The sequence below is a fragment of the Pan troglodytes genome, chromosome 6 (assembly GCF_028858775.2).
Source record: "Pan troglodytes isolate AG18354 chromosome 6, NHGRI_mPanTro3-v2.0_pri, whole genome shotgun sequence".
Taxonomy (NCBI): Eukaryota; Metazoa; Chordata; class Mammalia; order Primates; family Hominidae; genus Pan; species Pan troglodytes.
In genome coordinates, this window is record NC_072404.2 from 74,065,542 (window position 1) to 74,085,187 (window position 19,646).

The 19,646-nt window shown below is 40.1% G+C and overlaps 1 protein-coding gene and 1 non-coding gene across 6 annotated transcripts in view; both read left to right on the forward strand.

Annotated features, from left to right (window-relative positions):
• The window catches only part of TPST1 (tyrosylprotein sulfotransferase 1), a 149,363-nt gene that overhangs the window by 123,044 nt on the left and 6,673 nt on the right, over positions 1-19,646 (forward strand). For 3 of the 5 annotated variants that reach the window (XM_063813875.1, XM_054687209.2, NM_001246467.1), the window contains 1 exon segment: positions 18,559-18,609. The exons of the other annotated variants lie outside the window; for them this stretch is intronic. In XM_063813875.1, the coding sequence (XP_063669945.1) occupies positions 18,559-18,609 (51 nt within the window). 5 annotated transcript variants of the gene reach the window in all.
• On the forward strand, positions 10,394-10,498 carry LOC112209876 (U6 spliceosomal RNA). The gene has a single exon (XR_002944869.1). It is a non-coding gene; the product is annotated as a U6 spliceosomal RNA (small nuclear RNA).

Here is a 19,646-nt window from a genome sequence, read left to right on the forward strand (position 1 = left end):
ATACGAATATGGAAAGCTAATGTAAAAATGGTAAGGGACTGAGCCATTTGGAAGGTAACTTAATGTAAGTGCCTGAAAAACAGGGATACAAAAAAGCAAAGGGACAAGAAGCAAGCCAGTTCACCCTGAACCCTACAAATGTTTGGGAATTAGAAACATCAAGTATTACAAATTAGGGGAAACGGATGAAGTCTGATACTAAAAATAGGGAGGTTGACAGTCTGTGTAGGAACAGTTAGACTTCCAGATCCTTATCTCTATACCCCACCTCCCCCTCTGCAGAAGAGAGAGATTCCCTTAGGGAGGAAGAGAACTAGAGAAAATAAAGACACTAGGGGGAGAGTGTGATGTCAGCAAGATAGTGGAATAAAAGATACCTGGCATCACTCTTCCCACAAAAACGCAACTAGAAATTATTCAGGCTGGGCGCGGTGGCTCACTCCTGTAATCCCAGCATGTTGGGAGGCCGAAACGTGTGGATCACTTGAGGTCAGGAGTTCGAGACCAGCCTGGCCAACATGGTGAAACGCCGTCTCTACTAAAAATACAAACATTAGCTGGGCGTGGTGGTGGGTGCCTGTAATCCCAGCTACTCAGGAGGCTGAGACAGGAGAATTGCTTGAACTCGGGAGGTGGAGGTTGCAGTGAGCCAAGATCATGCCACTGCACTCCAGCCTGGGCGAAAGAGTGAGACTCCATCTCAAAAAAAAAAAAAAAAAAAAAAAAGTATTCAAAGACAAGAATACCAACCTGAGTTCACCAGAACTTGGGGAAGAAGTGGAGAAACCTCCTGGGCCGACAAAATTTTTTGTAAAATAAGTGGTCATTTCAGACTGTGCCACCCCTTCCCCCCAAGCTGCCATAACACCACTCAGGGAGAATTTTCCTAGCCCTGCAGTTTCCAAGGTGAGAGGAAGGAATTGGAGGTAGGTATTCAGTCTCCTCACTGGTCTGGGAATCTTCCCAGGGAGCCCACTCCCGTCCCATCAGGGAGAGCCAGGAGAGCTGAACTATCTGGGGTAAATTGGGGACAAAGAGCAGGGCACTGATTGTAGCAACTAGTATATGGATCTTGCAGCTACTCTGTACTCTAATTAGCCGAGACACCCTATTGACAAGGCTGGCCAGTGTCTTAGTGCCACTGGGGTGTAATCAGTGGGAAGGCCTGAATCCCTGGTCGGATTTTCCACAAAACTTAGTGCTCACATGGAACCTTCCCGTGGCCCAGAAACAGCTATAAGATTGGGATTAAGCTGGGCATGGCAGCTCATTTCTGTAATCCCACTTTGGGAGGCCAAGTTGGGTGGATCATTTGAGCCCAGGAGTTCAAGACCAGCCTGGGCAACATAGCAAAATCCCACTTCTACCACAAAAACAAAAGTTAGCTGCATGTGGTGGTACGTGCCTGTAATCCCAGCTACTTCAGAGGCTGAAGCAAAGAGTCGCTTGAGCCTGGGAGACAGAGGTTACAGTGAGCCAAGATCGCGCCACTGAACGCCAGCCTGGGCAACAGAGCAAAACTGTGTCTCAAAAAAAAAAAAAAAAAAAAAAAAGTTGGGATTAACTTCCAGTGTACACTTAAGCACTTAAGACTTTCACAGACTGGGAAATGATGACAGGATAGCAATATAGTTGCAGAACAATGTTTACCTTTCGGTGGTCACTATAAGTCTTCCTGTCTGTGAAACAATGTCAGGGCAAGTTAGTTTAGTTTTAGTGCAATGTTTCGAACGGCAGGGCAAGTTAGTTCTGTTTTAGTGCAATGTTTTGAATGGTAGGGCAAGTTAGTTTAGTTTTAGTGCAGTGTTTCAGTTCTGATGCTCACTGTAAGTCTTCCCCAGAATGGGAAGAAACAATAGGCCAGTACTTAAGCTCTCATACTAAGTAAAGGCCCAAAATCACCAAAGAACACCTGCAAAACCTAGAAGAAATGGCTGTGTCCTCAAATGTGCAAGCATCAACATAAACAAGCAATGATTATGAAAACTTAGGGAAATATGACACCACCAAAAGAAACCAACAAAGCTCCACCAGTGGACTCAGAAGAATTGAAGATCTATGAAATGTCAGACAGAGAATTCAGAATAAGCCTCTTTAAAAAGTTCAGTGAATCTGCCAGGCATGGTGGCTTACGCCTGTAATCCCAGCACTTTGGGAGGCCGAGGCGGGCAGATCACGAGGTCAGGGGATCGAGACCATCCTGGCTAACACGGTGAAACCCCATTTCTACTAAAAATACAAAAAATAAGCAGGGCCTGGTGGTGGGCACCTGTAGTCCCAGCTACTCGGGAGGCTGAGGCAGGAGAATGGTGTGAACCCAGGAGGCGGAGCTTGCAGTGAGCTGAGATTGTGCCACTGCACTCCAGCCTGGGAGACAGAGCAAGACTCCGCCTCAAAAAAAAAAAAAAAAAAATGTTCAGGGAATCACAAGAAAATAGAGATAGAAAATTAAATGAAATTTAGAAAGCAATCCATGTATGTAGTGAGAAATTTGACAAAGAAATAGAAACAAGAAAAAAACAAATAGAAATCCTATCTATAAACAATACAGTAACTGAACTGGAATAACTCATTGGAAAGCTTTAGCAGCAGACTTAATCAAATAAAAGAATTGGTGAGCTTCAGGACAGAACATATGAAATTACCCATTCAGAGGAGCAAGAATAAAAAAGGGTAAAGAAGACCTACAAGAATTGTGGAATACCATCAAGCAGACTAACCTCTGCATAATAGGAATTCCTGAAGATGAGGAAGAAAAGGGTGTAGAAAGCATACTTAAGCAAATCATGGCTGAAAAAGTCCCAAATCTAGAGAAAGATGACACTGTCTAGGTACAGGAAGCTCAGTGATCGGCAATTAAAATCAACCCAAAGAAGAGATACCTATGGCACATAACAATCTGGTTAACAAAAATCAAAGACAAAGAAAGATTACTCAAGGCAGCAAGAGAAAAGAAATGTGTCCCATTCAACATACCCCAATAGAGCTTTCAGCAGATATCCCAGCAGAAACCCTGTAGGCCAGGAAAGAGTGGAATGGTATATTTAGAGTGCTGAAGGAAAAGAAAAAAACTGCCAAGCAAGAATACTGTACCCAGCAAAGTTACCCTTTATAAACACAAAGGCAAGATAAAGATTTTTCCAGACAAACAAAAGTTGAGGGAATTCATCAACACCAGACCTGTCTTACAAAAAATGCTAAAGGGAGCTGTTCAGTCAGAAAGTGAAGGATGCTAATGGGTAAAAAGAAAGCATCTAATGGCATTAAACTCACCGGCAAAAGAAAGAAAACTCACTGGTAAAAGAAGACTTCTGAAAAATTCAGAATATTGTAATACTGCAAATGGGATGAGTAAACCACTTATATTTTAAGTATGAAGACTAAAAGACAAAATTTTTTTTTTTTTTTTTTAAAGACAGAGCCTCGCTCTGTCACTCAAGCTGGAGAGTGCAGTGGTGCAATCTCAGCTCACTGCAACCTGCACCTCCTGGGTTGAAGTGATTCTCATGCCTCAGCCTCCGAGTAACTGGGATTACAGATATGTGCCAACACACCTGGCTTATTTTTGTATTTTTAGTAGAGACAGGATTTCACAATGTTGGCCAGGCTGGTCTCGAACTCCTGACCTCAGGTGATCCGCCCATCTCGGCCTCCTGAAGTGCTGGGATTACAGGCTTGAGCCACCATGTCCGGCCGACAAAACTATTAAAAACAGTAACTACAACGGTTATTTAGGAGACAGACAATTGTTTAAGCAATAAAAAGATTAAATCAAAACATCAAAAAGTCAAAATGGCAATGGTGGTGTTAAAGTATAGAGTTTTTGTTACTTTTCTTTGCAAAGTTAAGTGATTATCAGTTTAAAATAACCTATTATAAGATTTTTTTTTGTAAGCCTCACAGTAACCATAAAGCAAAAACCTATAATAGATACACTAAAAATAAATAGCACAAAATCAAAGCACGCTGCTAGAGAAAATCACTTACCATAGAGGAAGACAGTAAGAGAGGAAAATAGGAAGAAAGAATCTACAAAGCAACCAAAAACAAGGAGCAATATGGCAGTAGTAAACCCTTACCTGTCAGTAATAACCTTGAATATAAATGGATTAAATTCTTCAATTAAGAGTGGCAGAATGGATTTAAAAACAAGACCCATCCATATGCTGGCTACAAGAAACTCACTTCATCTGTAAAGATAAGCACAGACTGAAAGTGAAGGTATGGAAAAAGATAATTTATGCAAATGGAAACCAAAAAAGAGCAAGAGAGCCTATAGTTTTATCACATAAAATAAACTTAAATCAAGATGGTTAAAAAAAAGACAAGGCCATTATATAACGACAAAGGGGTCAGTACAGCAAGAGGATATAACAATGGTAAATATATATACACCCAACACCAGAGCACCCAAATATATAAAGCAAATATTAATAGACCTAAAGAGAGAGATAGACTGCAATACAGTAATACTAGGGAACATCCACACTTTCAATGTGAACAGATCATCCAGACAGAAAAGAAACAAAGAAACATAGACATTAAACTGTACTCTGGACCAAATGGACCTAACAGATATTTACAGAACATTCCATCCAACAGTTGCAGAATACACATTTTTCTCAACAGCACATGGAATATTCTCCAGGATTGATCATACATTAGGTCACAAAACAAGTTTTAACAAATTTTTAAAATTGAAATTATATTTATCTTGTCACAGTGGAATAAAACTAGAAATCTATAATCAGAGGAACATTGGAAACAGTGCAAATTAATGGAAATTAAACAACAAATGGACCAATGAAGAAATTTTAAAGTAAATTTTAAAATTTCTTGAGACAAATGAAAATGGAAACAAAATGCCAAAACCTGTGGGATACAGCAAAAGCGGTTCTAAGAGGGAAGTGTATAGCAGTAAACGTCTATATCAAAAAAGTAAAAAGACTTCAAATAACCTAACGATACACCTCAAGGAACTAGAAAAGCAAAACCAAACAAACCCCCAATTTTTTGTTCTTTTTTTCTCCGTGAAAAAAGGCACCTAAAAAACAAACCAATGTTAATAGAAAGAAATAATAAAAGAGCAGAAGTAAATGAAACCAAGACTAAAAGAATACAAAGATCAATGAAATGAAAATGTTTTTTTGAATAGGTAATCAAAATTGGCAAACCTTTCAGAAGACTAAGTGTTGGGGGGTGGTGGGCGGGGGGAGAGAAGACCCAAATAAGCAAAACCAGAGGTGAAAAATGGGACATTGTAAGTGATACCACCGATATACAAAAAGATCATTAGAGACTACTGTGAACAACTATACACCAAAAAATTGCAAAGCCTAGAAGGAATGTGTAAATTCTCTGACACATACAACCTACCGAGATTGAATCAGGAAGAAACAAAAGACCTCAACAAACCAATAATGAGTAATGAGATTGAAGCCATATAAAAAAAGTCTCTCAACCAAGAAAAGCCCAGGACCTGTTGCTTCACTGCTAAATTCTGCCAGACATTTAAAGAACTAATACCAATCCTACTCAAACTCCTCAAAACAAAAATTTTTTTGGAAGAGAAGGGATTACTTCCCAACTCATTCTACAAGGGCAGCATTACCCTGATACCAAAACCAGACAGGATGCAACAAGAAAATGACAGGCCAACATCCCTGATGAACACAGATGCAAAAATCCTCAACAAAATACTAACAAACCAAGTTCAACAATACATTAAAAAGATCATCCTGGGATACGAAGAGGGGAAGAACAGACTTACTTGAGGGTGGGGGGTTGGAGGAAGGAGAGGATCAGAAAAAATACCTATTCGGTACTATGCTTATTACCTGAGTGATGAAATAATCTGTACACCAAGCCTCTGTGACACACAGTTTACCCACATAACAAACCGGCACGTGTACCCCTCAACCTAAAAAAAAAAAAAAAAAAAAAAAATCATCATGATCAAGTGGAAATCCGAGGGATGCAAGGATGATTCAGCATACCCAAATCAATAAACATAGTACATTAATACAATCAAGACCAAAAACCATATGATGATTTCAATAGATGCTCAAAAAGCATTCAGTAGAATTCAACATCCCTTCTTGATAAAAATTCTCAACAAACGGTATAGAAGGAACATACTTCGGTGAGGTGTGGTGGCTCATGCCTGTAATCCCAGCAATTTGGGAGGCTGAGGTGGGTGGATCCCTTGAAGTCAGGAGTTTGAGACCAGCCTGGCCCACATGGTGAAACCCCATCTCTACTAAAAATACAAAGCCTGGGTGATAGAGCGAGACTTTATCTCAAAAAAGAAAAAAAAAAAAAGAAGGAACATATCTCAAACCATATATGTCAAACCCACAGCTAACGTCATGTTCAACAGTGAAAAGCTGAATAATTTTTCTCTAAGATTAGGAACAGACAAGGATGCCCACTCTAACCACTTCTGTTCAACTTAGTACTTGAAGTCCTAGCCCAAGCAATTAGGCAAGAGAAAGAAATAAAGGGTACCCAAATTGGAAAGGAAGAAACCACATTATCTTTATTTGCAGATAACATGATCCTGTATTTAGAAAAACCTGAAGACTCCTCCAAAAACTGCTAGAACTGATAAACAAATTCACTTAAGTTTCATGATACAAAATCAACATAACAAAAATCTGTAGCATTTCTATACATCAACAGCAAGCAATCTGAAAAAAATCAGAAAAGCAATCCCATTTACATAGCTACAAAAAAAATAAAATACCTAGGAATGAACTTAACCAAATAAGTGAAGAATCTCTGTGATGAAAACTGTAAAAGACTGATGACAGAAATTGAAGAGGACATACAGAAAATGAAAAGATACTTCATACTCATGGATTAGAAGAATTAATATTGTTATGGAGTTCGAGACCAGCCTGGCCAACATAGTGAAACCCCATCTCTACTAAAAATAGAAAAATTAGCCAGGCCTGGTTGTGGGTGCCTATAATCCCAGCTACTCAGGAGGCTGAGGCAGGAGAATCACTTGAACCTGGGAGGCAGAGGTTGCAGCAAGCCGAGATCATGCCACTGCACTCCAGCCTGGGTGACAGAGTGAGACTCCGTCTCAAAAGTCAGTATTACCCAAAGTAATCTACAGAGTCAGTATAATCTCTATCAAAATACCAATGACATTTTTCACAGAAATAGAAAAAACCTAAAATTTGTGTGGAATGACAAAAGACCTTGAATACCTAAAGCTATCCTGAGCAGAAAGAACAAAGTTGGAGACATCTCACTGCCTGACTTTGAATACCACAAAGCTATGGTAACCAAAACACCATGGTTCTATATATATGTGCACACATTTTATACACACATAGGTATATAAAACACCTACAAAATTTTTGTTTTTTGAGACAGAGTCTCGCTCTGTTGCCCAGGCTGGAGTGCAGTGGCATGATCTTGGCTCACTGCAACCTCCGCCTCCTGGGTTCAAGCAATTCTCTGCCTCAGCCTCCCAAGTAGCTGGGATTGCAGGCACCCGTCACAAATGCCTGGCTAATGTTTTTGTATTTTTGGTAGAGATGGGGTATCACCATCTTGGTCAGGCTGGTCTTGAACTCCTGACCTCATGATCCACCTGCCTCGGCCTCCCAAAGTGCTGGGATTCCAGGTGTGAGCCACCGCACTCAGCCTAGACCTACAAAATTATACTTGGAGAATCCTGACAAAAAGGCTGGCTGAGAAAGCACACCCATAATTATACTCAACTCTCATATAAGAGAACTCCATTTAACTTTGTAGTGCTTCATAGCCAAGACTTGCCAGAAATTGGCAGAACATCTCTAACATAAGAGAGACCAAAAGAAAGAAAAATGTACCTCGGAGATAACAAAAACAATGTAATAAGCAAAAGAAATCATAAATGAACTGTAATTAATATTCTTGTAGAGGTGAGGTGAAGGAACAAGAATAAATTGCTATTTTCTAAAACATTCAGAAAGCTTGGGAACTAAAAATAGGAGAGCTGAAATTTAAAATCAGTGATTGGATAAAGTTGAGAAAATATCTTAGTAAAACAAAAAGAAAAAACAAGAGATGACTTAGAGAGAAAAGATAAGAAACTTAGAAGCAAAATTCAAGTTGTCTGATGTTTAACTGACTGGAATTCCAGAAAAAGAGAATAGAGAAAATGAACAGCAGGATATTATCAAAATGACAATATAAGAGTAGATGGACATGTATCTGTTTCCAATACCACTGAGTGAGGAAAATAAGCCACAGTACCATGAAACTGTAGAACACCAAGGACAAAGAGAAGCTGCAAAAACTGAAAAATCAACTCTTCAATCAGAAAATTGAGGCTTCAGGGCAAACCATTCTCCCAAAAACTGGAGGGAATGGTGCATACTGAGAATCACAGATTACCTCCAGAAACCTCACCAGATTCTCAGGGTAAAGAGAAAAATCTCCTCAAGCTTTAGGTAGGGAGAAGGGGAAATCATCATCTTGAAATAAGCCGTAGCACTCCTTAGCAATGGTTTGCTCTCAAAGTAAACTGTTTAATCAAGCCTAATTGACATGTGCTTTACCAGAGCCTAACAGACCTGGAGGAAGATGTGTTAGTCCATCTTGCATTGCTAAAAAAGAATACCTGAGACTGGTAATTTATAAAGAAGAGGGGTTTATTTGGCTCACATTTCTGCAGACTGTACAAGAAGCATGGCACGAGCATCTATCTGCTTAGCTTCTGGTGAGGCCTCAGGAAGCTTTCCCTTATGGTGGAACACAAAGGGGAACAGGCACAGCACATGGAGAGAGAGAGAGCAAGAGAGAGAGGGGAGGGAGGTGCCAGACTCTTGAACAACCAGATCTCGCACCAGGTCTTGCGTGAACTATAGTTATAGAGTAAGAATTCACTCACAAGTGCAGGGACAACATCAAGCCATTCATGAGGGATCTGGCCCCATGACCCAAACACTTCCCACTAGGCCCCACCTTCAACACTGGGAATCACATTTCAGCATGAGTTGGAGGGGAAAAATACCCAAAGTGTATCAGAAGGGAAACACCCAACTGCAGCCCTCTCTAGCCTTCCTGTCTTACCTAATCGGGGAGAAGGGAACCTGAGAAGCACTTGTGAAAGTCACGGCCCAGGCACACAGGCTCACTAAAAGACTGAGAACTAATTATGTGATTATAAGACACTCCCCCCACCACACACACCTCACCACCACACCGATCAGTCTCCTGTGTAATGATAGTGGATTACTGCTAAATGAACTAATTTTCAGACCCTATTCTATTTTAATAAGGAGTCTTTAGGGAAATGAAGAAATGATAGATACAAAAACAAGGATGTGATTGTAACAACATGGGTACAGCTGGAGGCCATTATCCTAAGTGAATTAATGCTGAAACAAAAAACCAAAAACTACATGTTCCGAACTCATAAGTGGGAGCTAGACATTGGGTATTCATGGACATAAAGATGGGAACAGTAGACACTGGGTACTGCAAGAGATGGGAGAGAGGGAGGGGAGAAAGGGTTGAAAAGCTGCCTATTGGGTACTATGCTCACGACCTGGGTAGCAGGATCAGTTGTACCCCAGACGTCAGCATCACACAAAATACCCTTGTAACCTGCACGTGTACCCCTGAATCTAAAATAAAAATTGATTTAAAAAAGGACACTAAAGGAAATGTAACCTATACAGCTACACAAAACAGTAAACACAACCCAACTCTTAGCCAGAGAAACATAAAGCCTCAAACAAGAGGACTTTTTACTGCAGTTTCTTCTACCCAGTATATCATGTCTGCTTTCAACAAAAACTTACAAGACATGCTAAAAGGCAAAAATCAAAGTTGCATGAGGCATAGCAAGAATCAGAACCATTGCCAGACTCATTTATGGCAGCGATTTTTGGAATAATCAGACTGGAAATTTTAAATAAGTATGATTAATATACTAAAGGCTCTAATGGAAAAAGTGAACAACATGCAAGAAAGGTGGGTAACATAAGCAGACAATAGAAACTCTAAGAAAGAACCCAAAAGAAATACTAGAAATAAGCAATACTATAACAGAAATGAAGAATGCCCTTGGACTTATTGATAGAGTGGAAAGGACAATAGATAACCTGGGAAAGATTCAATGAGCTTGAAGATATGTCAGTAGAAAGTTCCAAAACTTAAACTGCAAAGAGAAAAAAGAATAAATGACAGAACATGGCAGGGCCTGGTGGCTCACACTGTATCTCCACACTTCAGGAGGCCCAGGTGGGAAGATCACTTGAGACCAAGAGTTGAGGGCCAGCCTGGGCAACATAGAGAGACCTGTTGACTCCACAAAAAATAAAAAGGAAAAGAATAGGATATCCAAAAACTGTGGGACAGTTACAAAATTATATATATTTAAGTCCTTGCTTTGGCTGAACCTAACACTAAAATTGGAACAATACCAAGAAGATTGCACAACATGGCCCTGTGCAAGGATGATATGTAAGGTCATGAAGCATAGAAAAAACATTTCTAATTGTTTTTTTTAGATGGAGTCTCACTCTTTCACCTGAGCTGTAGTGCAGTGGCATGATCTTGGCTCACTGCAACCTCTGCTGCCCAGATTCAAGCGATTCTCCTGCCTCAGCCTCCAGAGTAGCTGGGATTACAGGTGTCTACCACTGCGCCTGGCTAATTTTTGTAATTTTAGTAGAGATGGGGTTTCACCATCTTGGCCAAGCTGGTCTTGAACTCCTGACCTCGTGATCCACCTGCCTTGGCCTCCCAAAGTGCTGGGATTACAGGTGTGAGGCACCTCACCCAGCCAACATTTCTAATTTTTTTTTTTTTTTTTTTTTTAGACATAGTCTCACTCTGTCGCCCAGGCTGCAGTACAGTGGTGCAATCTCGGCTCACTGCAAGCTCCGCCTCCTGGGTTCATGCTATTCTTCTGCCTCAGCCTCCCTAGTAGCTAATTTTTATACTTTTTAGTAGGGACGGGGTTTCACCATGTTAGCCGGGATGGTCTCGATCTCCTGACCTTGTGATCCGCCCGCCTCGGCCTCCCAAAATACTGGGATTACAGGCGTGAGCCACCGCGCCCGGCCAATTTTTTAAAAAATTAAAAAAAAATGTGTGTGTAAAATTGTGTACACACGATGGGAATAACAGAGGAAAAGAGAGAAAGGAATAGAAGAACCATTTGAAGTAATAATGACTATTTTCAAAACTAAAGACAGATGCCAAACCACAAATCCAGTTTAGAAAGTTAAGAAAACAAGCAAGATAAATACCAAATGCCAGGTGCGGTGGCTCACACCTGTAATCCCAGCATTTTGGGAGGCCGAGGTGGGCACATCACTTGAGGTCAGGAGTTCAAGACCAGCCTGGCCAACATGGTGAAACCCTGTCTCTACTAAAAATAGAAAAATTAGGCCTGGTGGCAGGTGCCTGTAATCCCAGCTACTCAGGAGACTGAGGCAGGAGAATTGCTTGAACTTGGGAGGCAGAGGTTGCAGTGAGCTGGGCACCACTGCACTCCAGCTTGGGAAAAAAAGTGAGACTCCATCTCCAAAAAAAAAAAAAAAAAAAAAAAAGATAAATACAAGAAAGTCTGTACCCAGGCACCTAGGCATATCATAATCAAATTGCAGAAAATCAAAGATAACATCCTGAAAAAACCTAGAGGAAAAAAAACACCTATGGAGAGTGGAGTGAAATATCTCTATATTTATTATGTCTTTATTATGTTTTTAATTATGTTTTAATTTATTTTTGTGGTTACCTGGTAGGTGTATATATTTATGGGGTACATGAGATATTTTGATGCGGGTATACAATATGTAATAATCACATCAGGATGAATGAGGTATCTGTCACCTCAAGCATTTATCATTTTCTTGTATTACAAACCATCTAGTTATACTCTAGTTGTTTTTAAATAAATAGTTAATTATTGACTGTAGTCACCGTGTTGTGCTATCAAATACTAGATTTTATTCCTTCTATCTAATAATATTTTTGTACCCTATAATTATCCCCTCCCCCACCCACCTACCCACTACCCTTCCCAGCCTTTGGTAACCATTGTTCTACTCTCTATTTCCATGAGTTCAACTGTCTTAATTTTTAGCTCCCACAAATAAGTGAGAACATGTAAAGTTTGTCTTTCTATACCTGGCTTATTTTACTTAACATAATGACCCCCACTTCCATCCATGTTGTTGCAGATGACAGGGTCATTCTTTTTTATGGCTGAATAGTACATATATATATATATATAAAATATTTCCTTTATCCATTTATCTGTTGATGGACACTTAGATTGATCCCAAATCTTGGCTATTGTGAATAGTGCTGCAGCAAACGTGAGAATGCAGATATCTCCTTGATTTACTGATTTCCCTTCTTTTGGGTATATTCCTAGTAGTGGGATTGCTAGATCATATGGTAGTTCCATTTTTAGTTTTTTGAGGAACCTCCATACTGTTCTCCATGGTGGTTGTACTAATTTACATTCCCACCAACAGTGTACCAGGGTTCCCTTTTCTCCACATCCTCACCAGCATTCGTTATTGCCTGTCTTTTGGATAAAAGCCGTTTTAACTGGGATGAGATGATATCTCATTGTAGTTTTGATTTGCATCTCCCTGATGGTCATGACGTAATATTTAGTACCTTTTCATATACCTGCTTGCCATTTGTATGTCTACTTTGTAGTAATGTCTATTCTGATCTTTTGCCCATTTTTTATTGTATTATTCGATTTTTTATTGACTTGTTTGAGCTCTTTATCTATTCTGGTTATTAGTTTCTTGTCAAATGGATAGTTTGCAAATATTTTCTTCCATTTGGGGGATTGTCACTTCCCTTTGTTGATTGTATCCTTTGCTGCATAGAAGTTTTTACACTTGGCATGATCCCATTTGTCCATTTTTGCTTTGGGTGCCTGTCTTTGTGGGGTATTACTCAAGAAATCTTTGCTCAGTGCAATGTCCTGGAGAGTTTTCCAAATGTTTTCTTTTAGCAGCTTCATAGTTTGAGGTTTTAGATTTAAGTATTTAATTCATTTTGATTTGATTTTTGTATATGGCAAGAGATAGGGGTCTAGTTTCTTTCTTTCTTTCTTCTTTTTTTCTTTTTCTTTTCTTTTCTTTTTTTTTTTTTTTGAGACAGGGTCTCACTCTGTCTCCCAGACTGGAGTACAGTGGTGTGATCACAACTCATTGCAACCTCCACCTCCCAGGTTCAAGTAATTCTAATGCCTCAGCCTCCTGAGTAGCTGGGATTTCAGGTATATGCCACCATGCCTGGCTAATTTTTGTATTTTGAGTAGAGACGGGGTTTCACCATGTTGCCCAGGCTGGTCTCAAACTTCTGGCCTCAAGTGATCCACTGGCCTTGACTTACTAAAGTGCTGGGATTATAGGTGTGAGCCACCATGTCCAGCAAGTATCTAGTTTCATTCTACTACATATGGATATCCAGTTTTCCCAGCACCATTTATTGAAGAGACTGTTCTTTCCCCAATGTATGTTCTTGGCACATTTGTTGGGAATGAGTTCTCTGTAGATGTGTGGATATGTTTCTGGGTTATCTGTTCTTTTCCATCAATCTGTGTGTCTATTTTTATGCCAGTACCATGCTGTTTTGGTTACTATAACTCTGTAGTATAATTCGAATTCAGGTAATGTTACTCCACCAGTATTATTCTTTTTGCTCAGGATAGCTTTGGTTATTCTGGATCTTTCATGGTTCCAGGTAAACTTTAGAATTGTTTTTTCTATTTCTGAGTAGAAGAATTTTATTTTATTCATAGCTATTGTAAATGGGATTACTTTCTTGACTTCTTTTTCAGATTGTTCACTGTTGGCACATAAAAATGCTACTGATTTTTGTATGTTGGTTTTGTCTTCTTCAACTTTCTGAATTTATTAGTTCTAATAGTTCTTTGGTGGAGTCTTTTGGTTTTTCCAAATGTAAGGTTATATTATCTATAAACAAGGATAATTTGACTTCTTTCTTTCTAATTTGGATGCCCTTTCTTTCTATTGTCTTATTGCTGTAAGACTTACAGAATGAAATATTTAAAGTATTGAAAGAAAAACCCCACCAACCTATGGTAACTCCATGTTTCCAGTTGGTAGTTGCTTAGGCAAAACACCTTGGAGTCATTCTTGATTCTCCTTGTCCCTCACATCTCACATCCTATCTGTTAGGATATCGAGATGTAATAAGAAAAAAAAAATTGTAATCCTCCCCTTCTTACCACCTCTATTTCTATCTCCTTGGTCCAAGCCATCATTATCTCTTCTCTGGATTATTGCTATAGACTCCATACTACAGTCTAAACAGAGCAACTAGAATGATTAAAGTCCAATCTAGTACTACTACAGAAGCTTCCCATTTCACTACCTGTCTATGAATTACTTAATTTCTCTGTGTCTCAGTTGCTTCATCTGTTAAAAGAGAATAATACCTCCTCAGGAGATTATGTGATTGATGAGGAGGCACTTACTTAATACCAACCTGATGCACAGAAAATAGTAAAGTTTAGTGATTTTTTTTATTATTTTAATTTCCAATTTGCCCTTCAAATCAGAAGCTTAGTTTTGTCTTATTCTTCAGTGCTTGAGGTGGGAGGGTTTGTAGAAACATTTGGATTATGAATACCTAGCTCATTGCTGTCAAGCAGAATCCTCCATCTTTTAGTGCCTGAAAATATTCAGATGTCCAGAAACATTAACCAGAGGAAATTCCATTTCTAGCTCTGCTGTTTGTATAGGCAATGTAGTGGGTCAGTTTTCTGCACTGTGTAGAAATTGCTTTGTCAGTGGAAAATGTTATTTTCGTCGGTTTTACAGTTCCTAACTTTTGAGGCATTTGTTCCCTGGAGGATACTAAAAGAAGGAAATCTTCAGACAGCTGCCCACTGAATTTTTGCTTGAGCCTTTATTTGATATTTTACCCAGACCCCTTTTGGTTTTTTATTACAGTAACATCGCATACCTAGGTTTTTTTTTTTCTTCTTCATATAAGCCTTACCTATCTGGAACTGTCAGTACTAGGAAGGTACTTATAGTGTTGAATGTTCCCACTCATATTTCCTGTTATGCCTTATGCTTTTTATAACAAGCCAAAAAGAGGAAGAGAGATTTCACCATAGATTTGCTAAAGGCAATGTGGGATGCAATGAGTGTGGTTTAATGGAAGAACCCTGGGGTGCGGCCTCTGAGCCTTGCTCTGCCACTGACACCTGTATGACTGCCTGGGCTTGAGTTAAACGTTCTGCATAAATTCTAGCAGAAGAGGCTAGCTCAAAGAGGAGATTCAGTGTCTGAATGTCTGAGAGAGTGTGAAAATAAGAAAAGTTGGCCGGGCGCCGTGGCTCACACCTGTAATGCAGCACTTTGGGAGGCTGAGGCAGGCGGATCACCTGAGGTCAGGAGTTCAAGACCAGCCTGACCAACATGGAGAAACCCTGTCTCTATTAAAAATACAAAAAAGTAGCCAGGCGTGGTGGTGCATGCCTGTAATCCCAGCTACTCGGGAAGCTGAGGCAGGAGAAGTGCTTGAACCTGGGAGGCAGAGGTTGTGGTGAGCCAAGATTGCGCCATTGCACTCCAGCCTGGGTGACAGAGCGAAACTCTGTCTCAAAACAACAACAACAACAACAACAACAACAAAGTCAAGTCACTTGAGACCTCAACCCACTGACAAGAGAAGAGGGACTGGGGCAGACCCAACCTGAACTGGTTCTGTAAAGCAGCCACGGCACAGACCAGAGTGGACTGTGGGCCTGAGCAGTGTATGCCCCTGGGGCCTGGAAAGTAGGGGCTGGGACTTCATTTCTTGAACAGAGGGAGAAGGAAAGACACTTGAGAATCTGGTAAAAAAAAAAAAAAACCCCGAAACAAATAAAACATTCTAGTAGCTTCAGCCCCTCCACTGGGCATGGTGTCTTCTTGACCCACAGACAATAGGCAGGCAAAGTAGATGGAAGCAAGTGCTAACATGATACACAGCTCCCAGGGCTTAGACACTTCCCACCTCAGCAAGCTGGACCCATCCGAGCTGTGGTGTCAGGGTAGAACAAATGATTCTTTTTTTCGAGATGGAGTTTCGCTCTTGTTGCCCAGTCTGGAGTGCAATGCTGAGATCAGCTCACTGCAGCCTCCGCCTCCCAGGTTTGAGCGATTCACCTGCCTCAGCCTCCTGAGTAGCTGGGATTACAGGCGCCTGCCAACACGCTCAGCTAATTTTTTGTATTTTAAGTAGAGATGGAGTTTCACCATGTTGGCCAGGCTGGTCTCGAACTCCTGACCTCAGGTGATCTGCCTGCCTTCGCCTCCCAAAATGCTGGGATTACAGGCATGAGCTACCGCGCCCAGCCGAACAAATGATTCTTATATGTAGATTCTTTAGGGAGCAGCTAAGCCAGCCCCCATTGACTGGGGGAGACGATGGTAGCTTTGAGACACTCCTAGCAGCTGCAGTTTTGTTATCCTGCACCCTGTTCACTTTCCAGGGCCATGCACCTCCACGGAAATACCTTATCTATAAGCCTTGTGTCTCTACTTCAGTTTAGGTCTCCTAGACTGTAACGGAGAACAAAAAAAAAAAATAGACCAAGTTTTAGGCATTGCAGGAAAAAAAAGTGTGTTCATTCTCTGAGCCTCCGAAGTAATGCAGCTATATTTATAAGTGGATCAGTAAAAGGAGAAACTTCTTTAGGTTTTTAGACCTGGGATTCAGCATTGAGATTTTCTGTGCTCTGAAGGACTATCCAGTAACTGTCCTTCCAATAACTTTCCTTAGTTTCTTGTTACAATCGCGATTCCGGTGGTTATCAAACTTCTTCCTAGTGGATTGCTTTTCCACTCTTCATTGACATTACTTGTTCCCAAGTTTTTTTTTTTGCTGTTGCAAACAGTGTTGAAATAAACATCTTTGTACTTAAATGATATATGTGTGTTTTAACAGTAAATTTTTAACATTAAACCACTGACTTAATTCATTTATTGAATTTTGTTGTAGTATATCACACATACAGTACACCAATCATTTATCAATAACTGATGTGTTCACAAAATGAACACATGCTCATAATCACTACTGATATCAAGACAGAAAATTACCAGCACCCTGGAAGCCTCTCTCAGCTTCTCTCTCTCAATCACTACCACCTCCTTCCTACCCAGGGCAAACAGTATCCTGATTTCTAAGATCATTGATTTGTTTTACCTACTTAGTAGCTTTAAATTTTTTAAATGAAGATGTAGTATATTATTCTTTGGAATCTGGCTCCCCACCTCCTCATCATTATGTTGAGATTCATCTGTGTTGTTGCTAATGTAGCAGAGTTCATTTTTTTGTTACTGTATAGTGTATCATTATATGCGTAGATCACGTTTTTTAATTTATTCATTCTCATTGCACTGTTCTGCAATGCCACCTTGCCGTAAACCAGGCATCCGCATCTGAGGGGCTGTTTCTGGACCTGTCATTCTGTTTCATCGATATATTTATCTATCCTTGTGCCAAAACCCTACTGTCTTACTTATGGCTATATCATTAACTTAGCTAATATTTAGAGCTATGTAATGTAGATAATTGTAGCTGTATAATAGTAATGTATCGATATCTGGTAGAATAAGTTCTTCTACTTTGTTATTCTTTTAAAACTACCTTGACAATTCTTGGCCCTGTGCATTTCCATATAACTTTTACAATCAAGTTGAAATTACTCCCTCCCCTCCAAAAAAAAAAAAAAGCATGCTAGAATTTTGATTCGGAATTCTTTGAGGAGAATGGCTATCTTTATTATATTAAATCTTCCTGTCCCTGAAAGTGGTATGTCTGTTTATGTGGGTCTTTAATTTCTCTCAATAGTGTTTTATAGTTTTCTGTGTTAAGGTTTTATATATCTTTTATTGATTTACTCTTACATATTCAGTGGGCTTTTAAATGTAATAAATGGTATTTATCACAAATTCATCATAAAGATTCCTAATTATTGCATGTATTAGAAACATTTTTATATATTAAAGCATAGGTTTTTAATTATAAGATTTTATGAGATTTACGGTTTATATCATTTTAAGAATCACTTAATATTCAAATTCAAATCACCATGAGAATTCTGGGTAAATTGAGAAAAGTAAAGTTGGATTAAATCCAGGGTTGTATCCTTGGAGAATTCAAAAGGAACCAGGAAGAGCTTGTTCCTAAACTGCGTGAGTTCTGTGTTGGTTGCTTGAGAGAGATTGCCTAGGGCTTGCTTCCTCTCTCAGCTAAAGTGATTGGGATTTGGCAGTCAGGGTGCTTTTGTTTTTAGGGTACCCTGAGCCCTCTCCTAGCCAGCCCGCATTTGTGAGCACTCGGTAAACACAGAGCAGGAGGGAATTACAGTGAATGGGGATTTCCCTCAGTCCTGCCCACTGGCTGCTCTTGAACTGACAGGCTTCTTTCTCATTCTAAACTCACCAGCAGTGGAGCAGTAAACCCGGCCACGGTCAGGCATGGCACATGTCCTGCAATGATGGGGACTGGACCTGTTGCCTTAAACTCACGCCTGCTTTGTTTTTCCAGGTCTATAAGGGAGAATTCCAACTACCTGACTTTCTTAAAGAAAAACCACAGGTACTGTGTCTGCTTTTTCCTCCTGATGTATACTAGATTGGCTCTTGCATTGAAGTAATATTTTTAAAGAGATAATGAAATTAAAAAGACAGAAACAAGAAAACCAAAAAGAAAAGAAGAAAAGGGGTAGTGATATGTGCTGGGGAAGAAAGATCAGCGTCTGGGACTTGTTGATTTTAACAATAATTTAACACAGTCTTAATTTCAGAGAGCTCAGTGTCTCCCAAAACCAGGTAAATACTTTATTGATAACCAAATTCTGATTGCTTGAGGTCCTGCACAAGCCGCCCAGTGGGTAAAGCTGCTCCAGCGTTCCAGTGCCTAATTTGAAATAAAAATGTTCAGCGACCCTCTCTGTTCCTACTCTGTGTACTGTACATCCATGCCCCTTTGACTTTTCTCATTTGGAGCCCAGATGACTTATATATACACACAGTCACTGGCCCTTGGGAAGGACAGTGAGAGTTTGAAGGATTAAAGCCAGCATGGTGGCTCATGCCTGTAATCCCAGCAATTTGTGAGACCGAGGTTGGCGGATCACTTGAAGTCGGGAGTTCAAGACCAGCATGGCCAACATGGTGAAACCTCATCTCTACTGAAAATATAAAAATTAGCCGAGTATTGCAGAATTTGCCTGTAATCCCAGCTACTTGGGAGGCTGAGGGAGAATCACATGAACCGGGAGGTGGAGGTTGCTGAGCCAAGATTACACCACTGCACTACAGCCTGTGTGACAGAACAAGACTGCCTCAAAAAAAGAAAAAATTAGCTAGGCATGGTGGTGAGGCCTCTGGTCCCAGCTACTTGGGAGGCTGAGGCAGGAGGATCGCTTGAGCCCATGAGGTGGAGGTTGCCATGAGTTTAGATTGTGCCACTGCACTCCAGCCTGGGTGACAGAGTGAGACCCTGTCTCAAAAATAAAAAAAATTAAGCAGATTCAGAGTTTTCCCTGTAACATCTTCTCTCACTGACTTGCATTCCAATCCTGTTTCCTGGGTTGGAAAGAAACAGGGAGTCTCACGGCTGACATGCCTAGA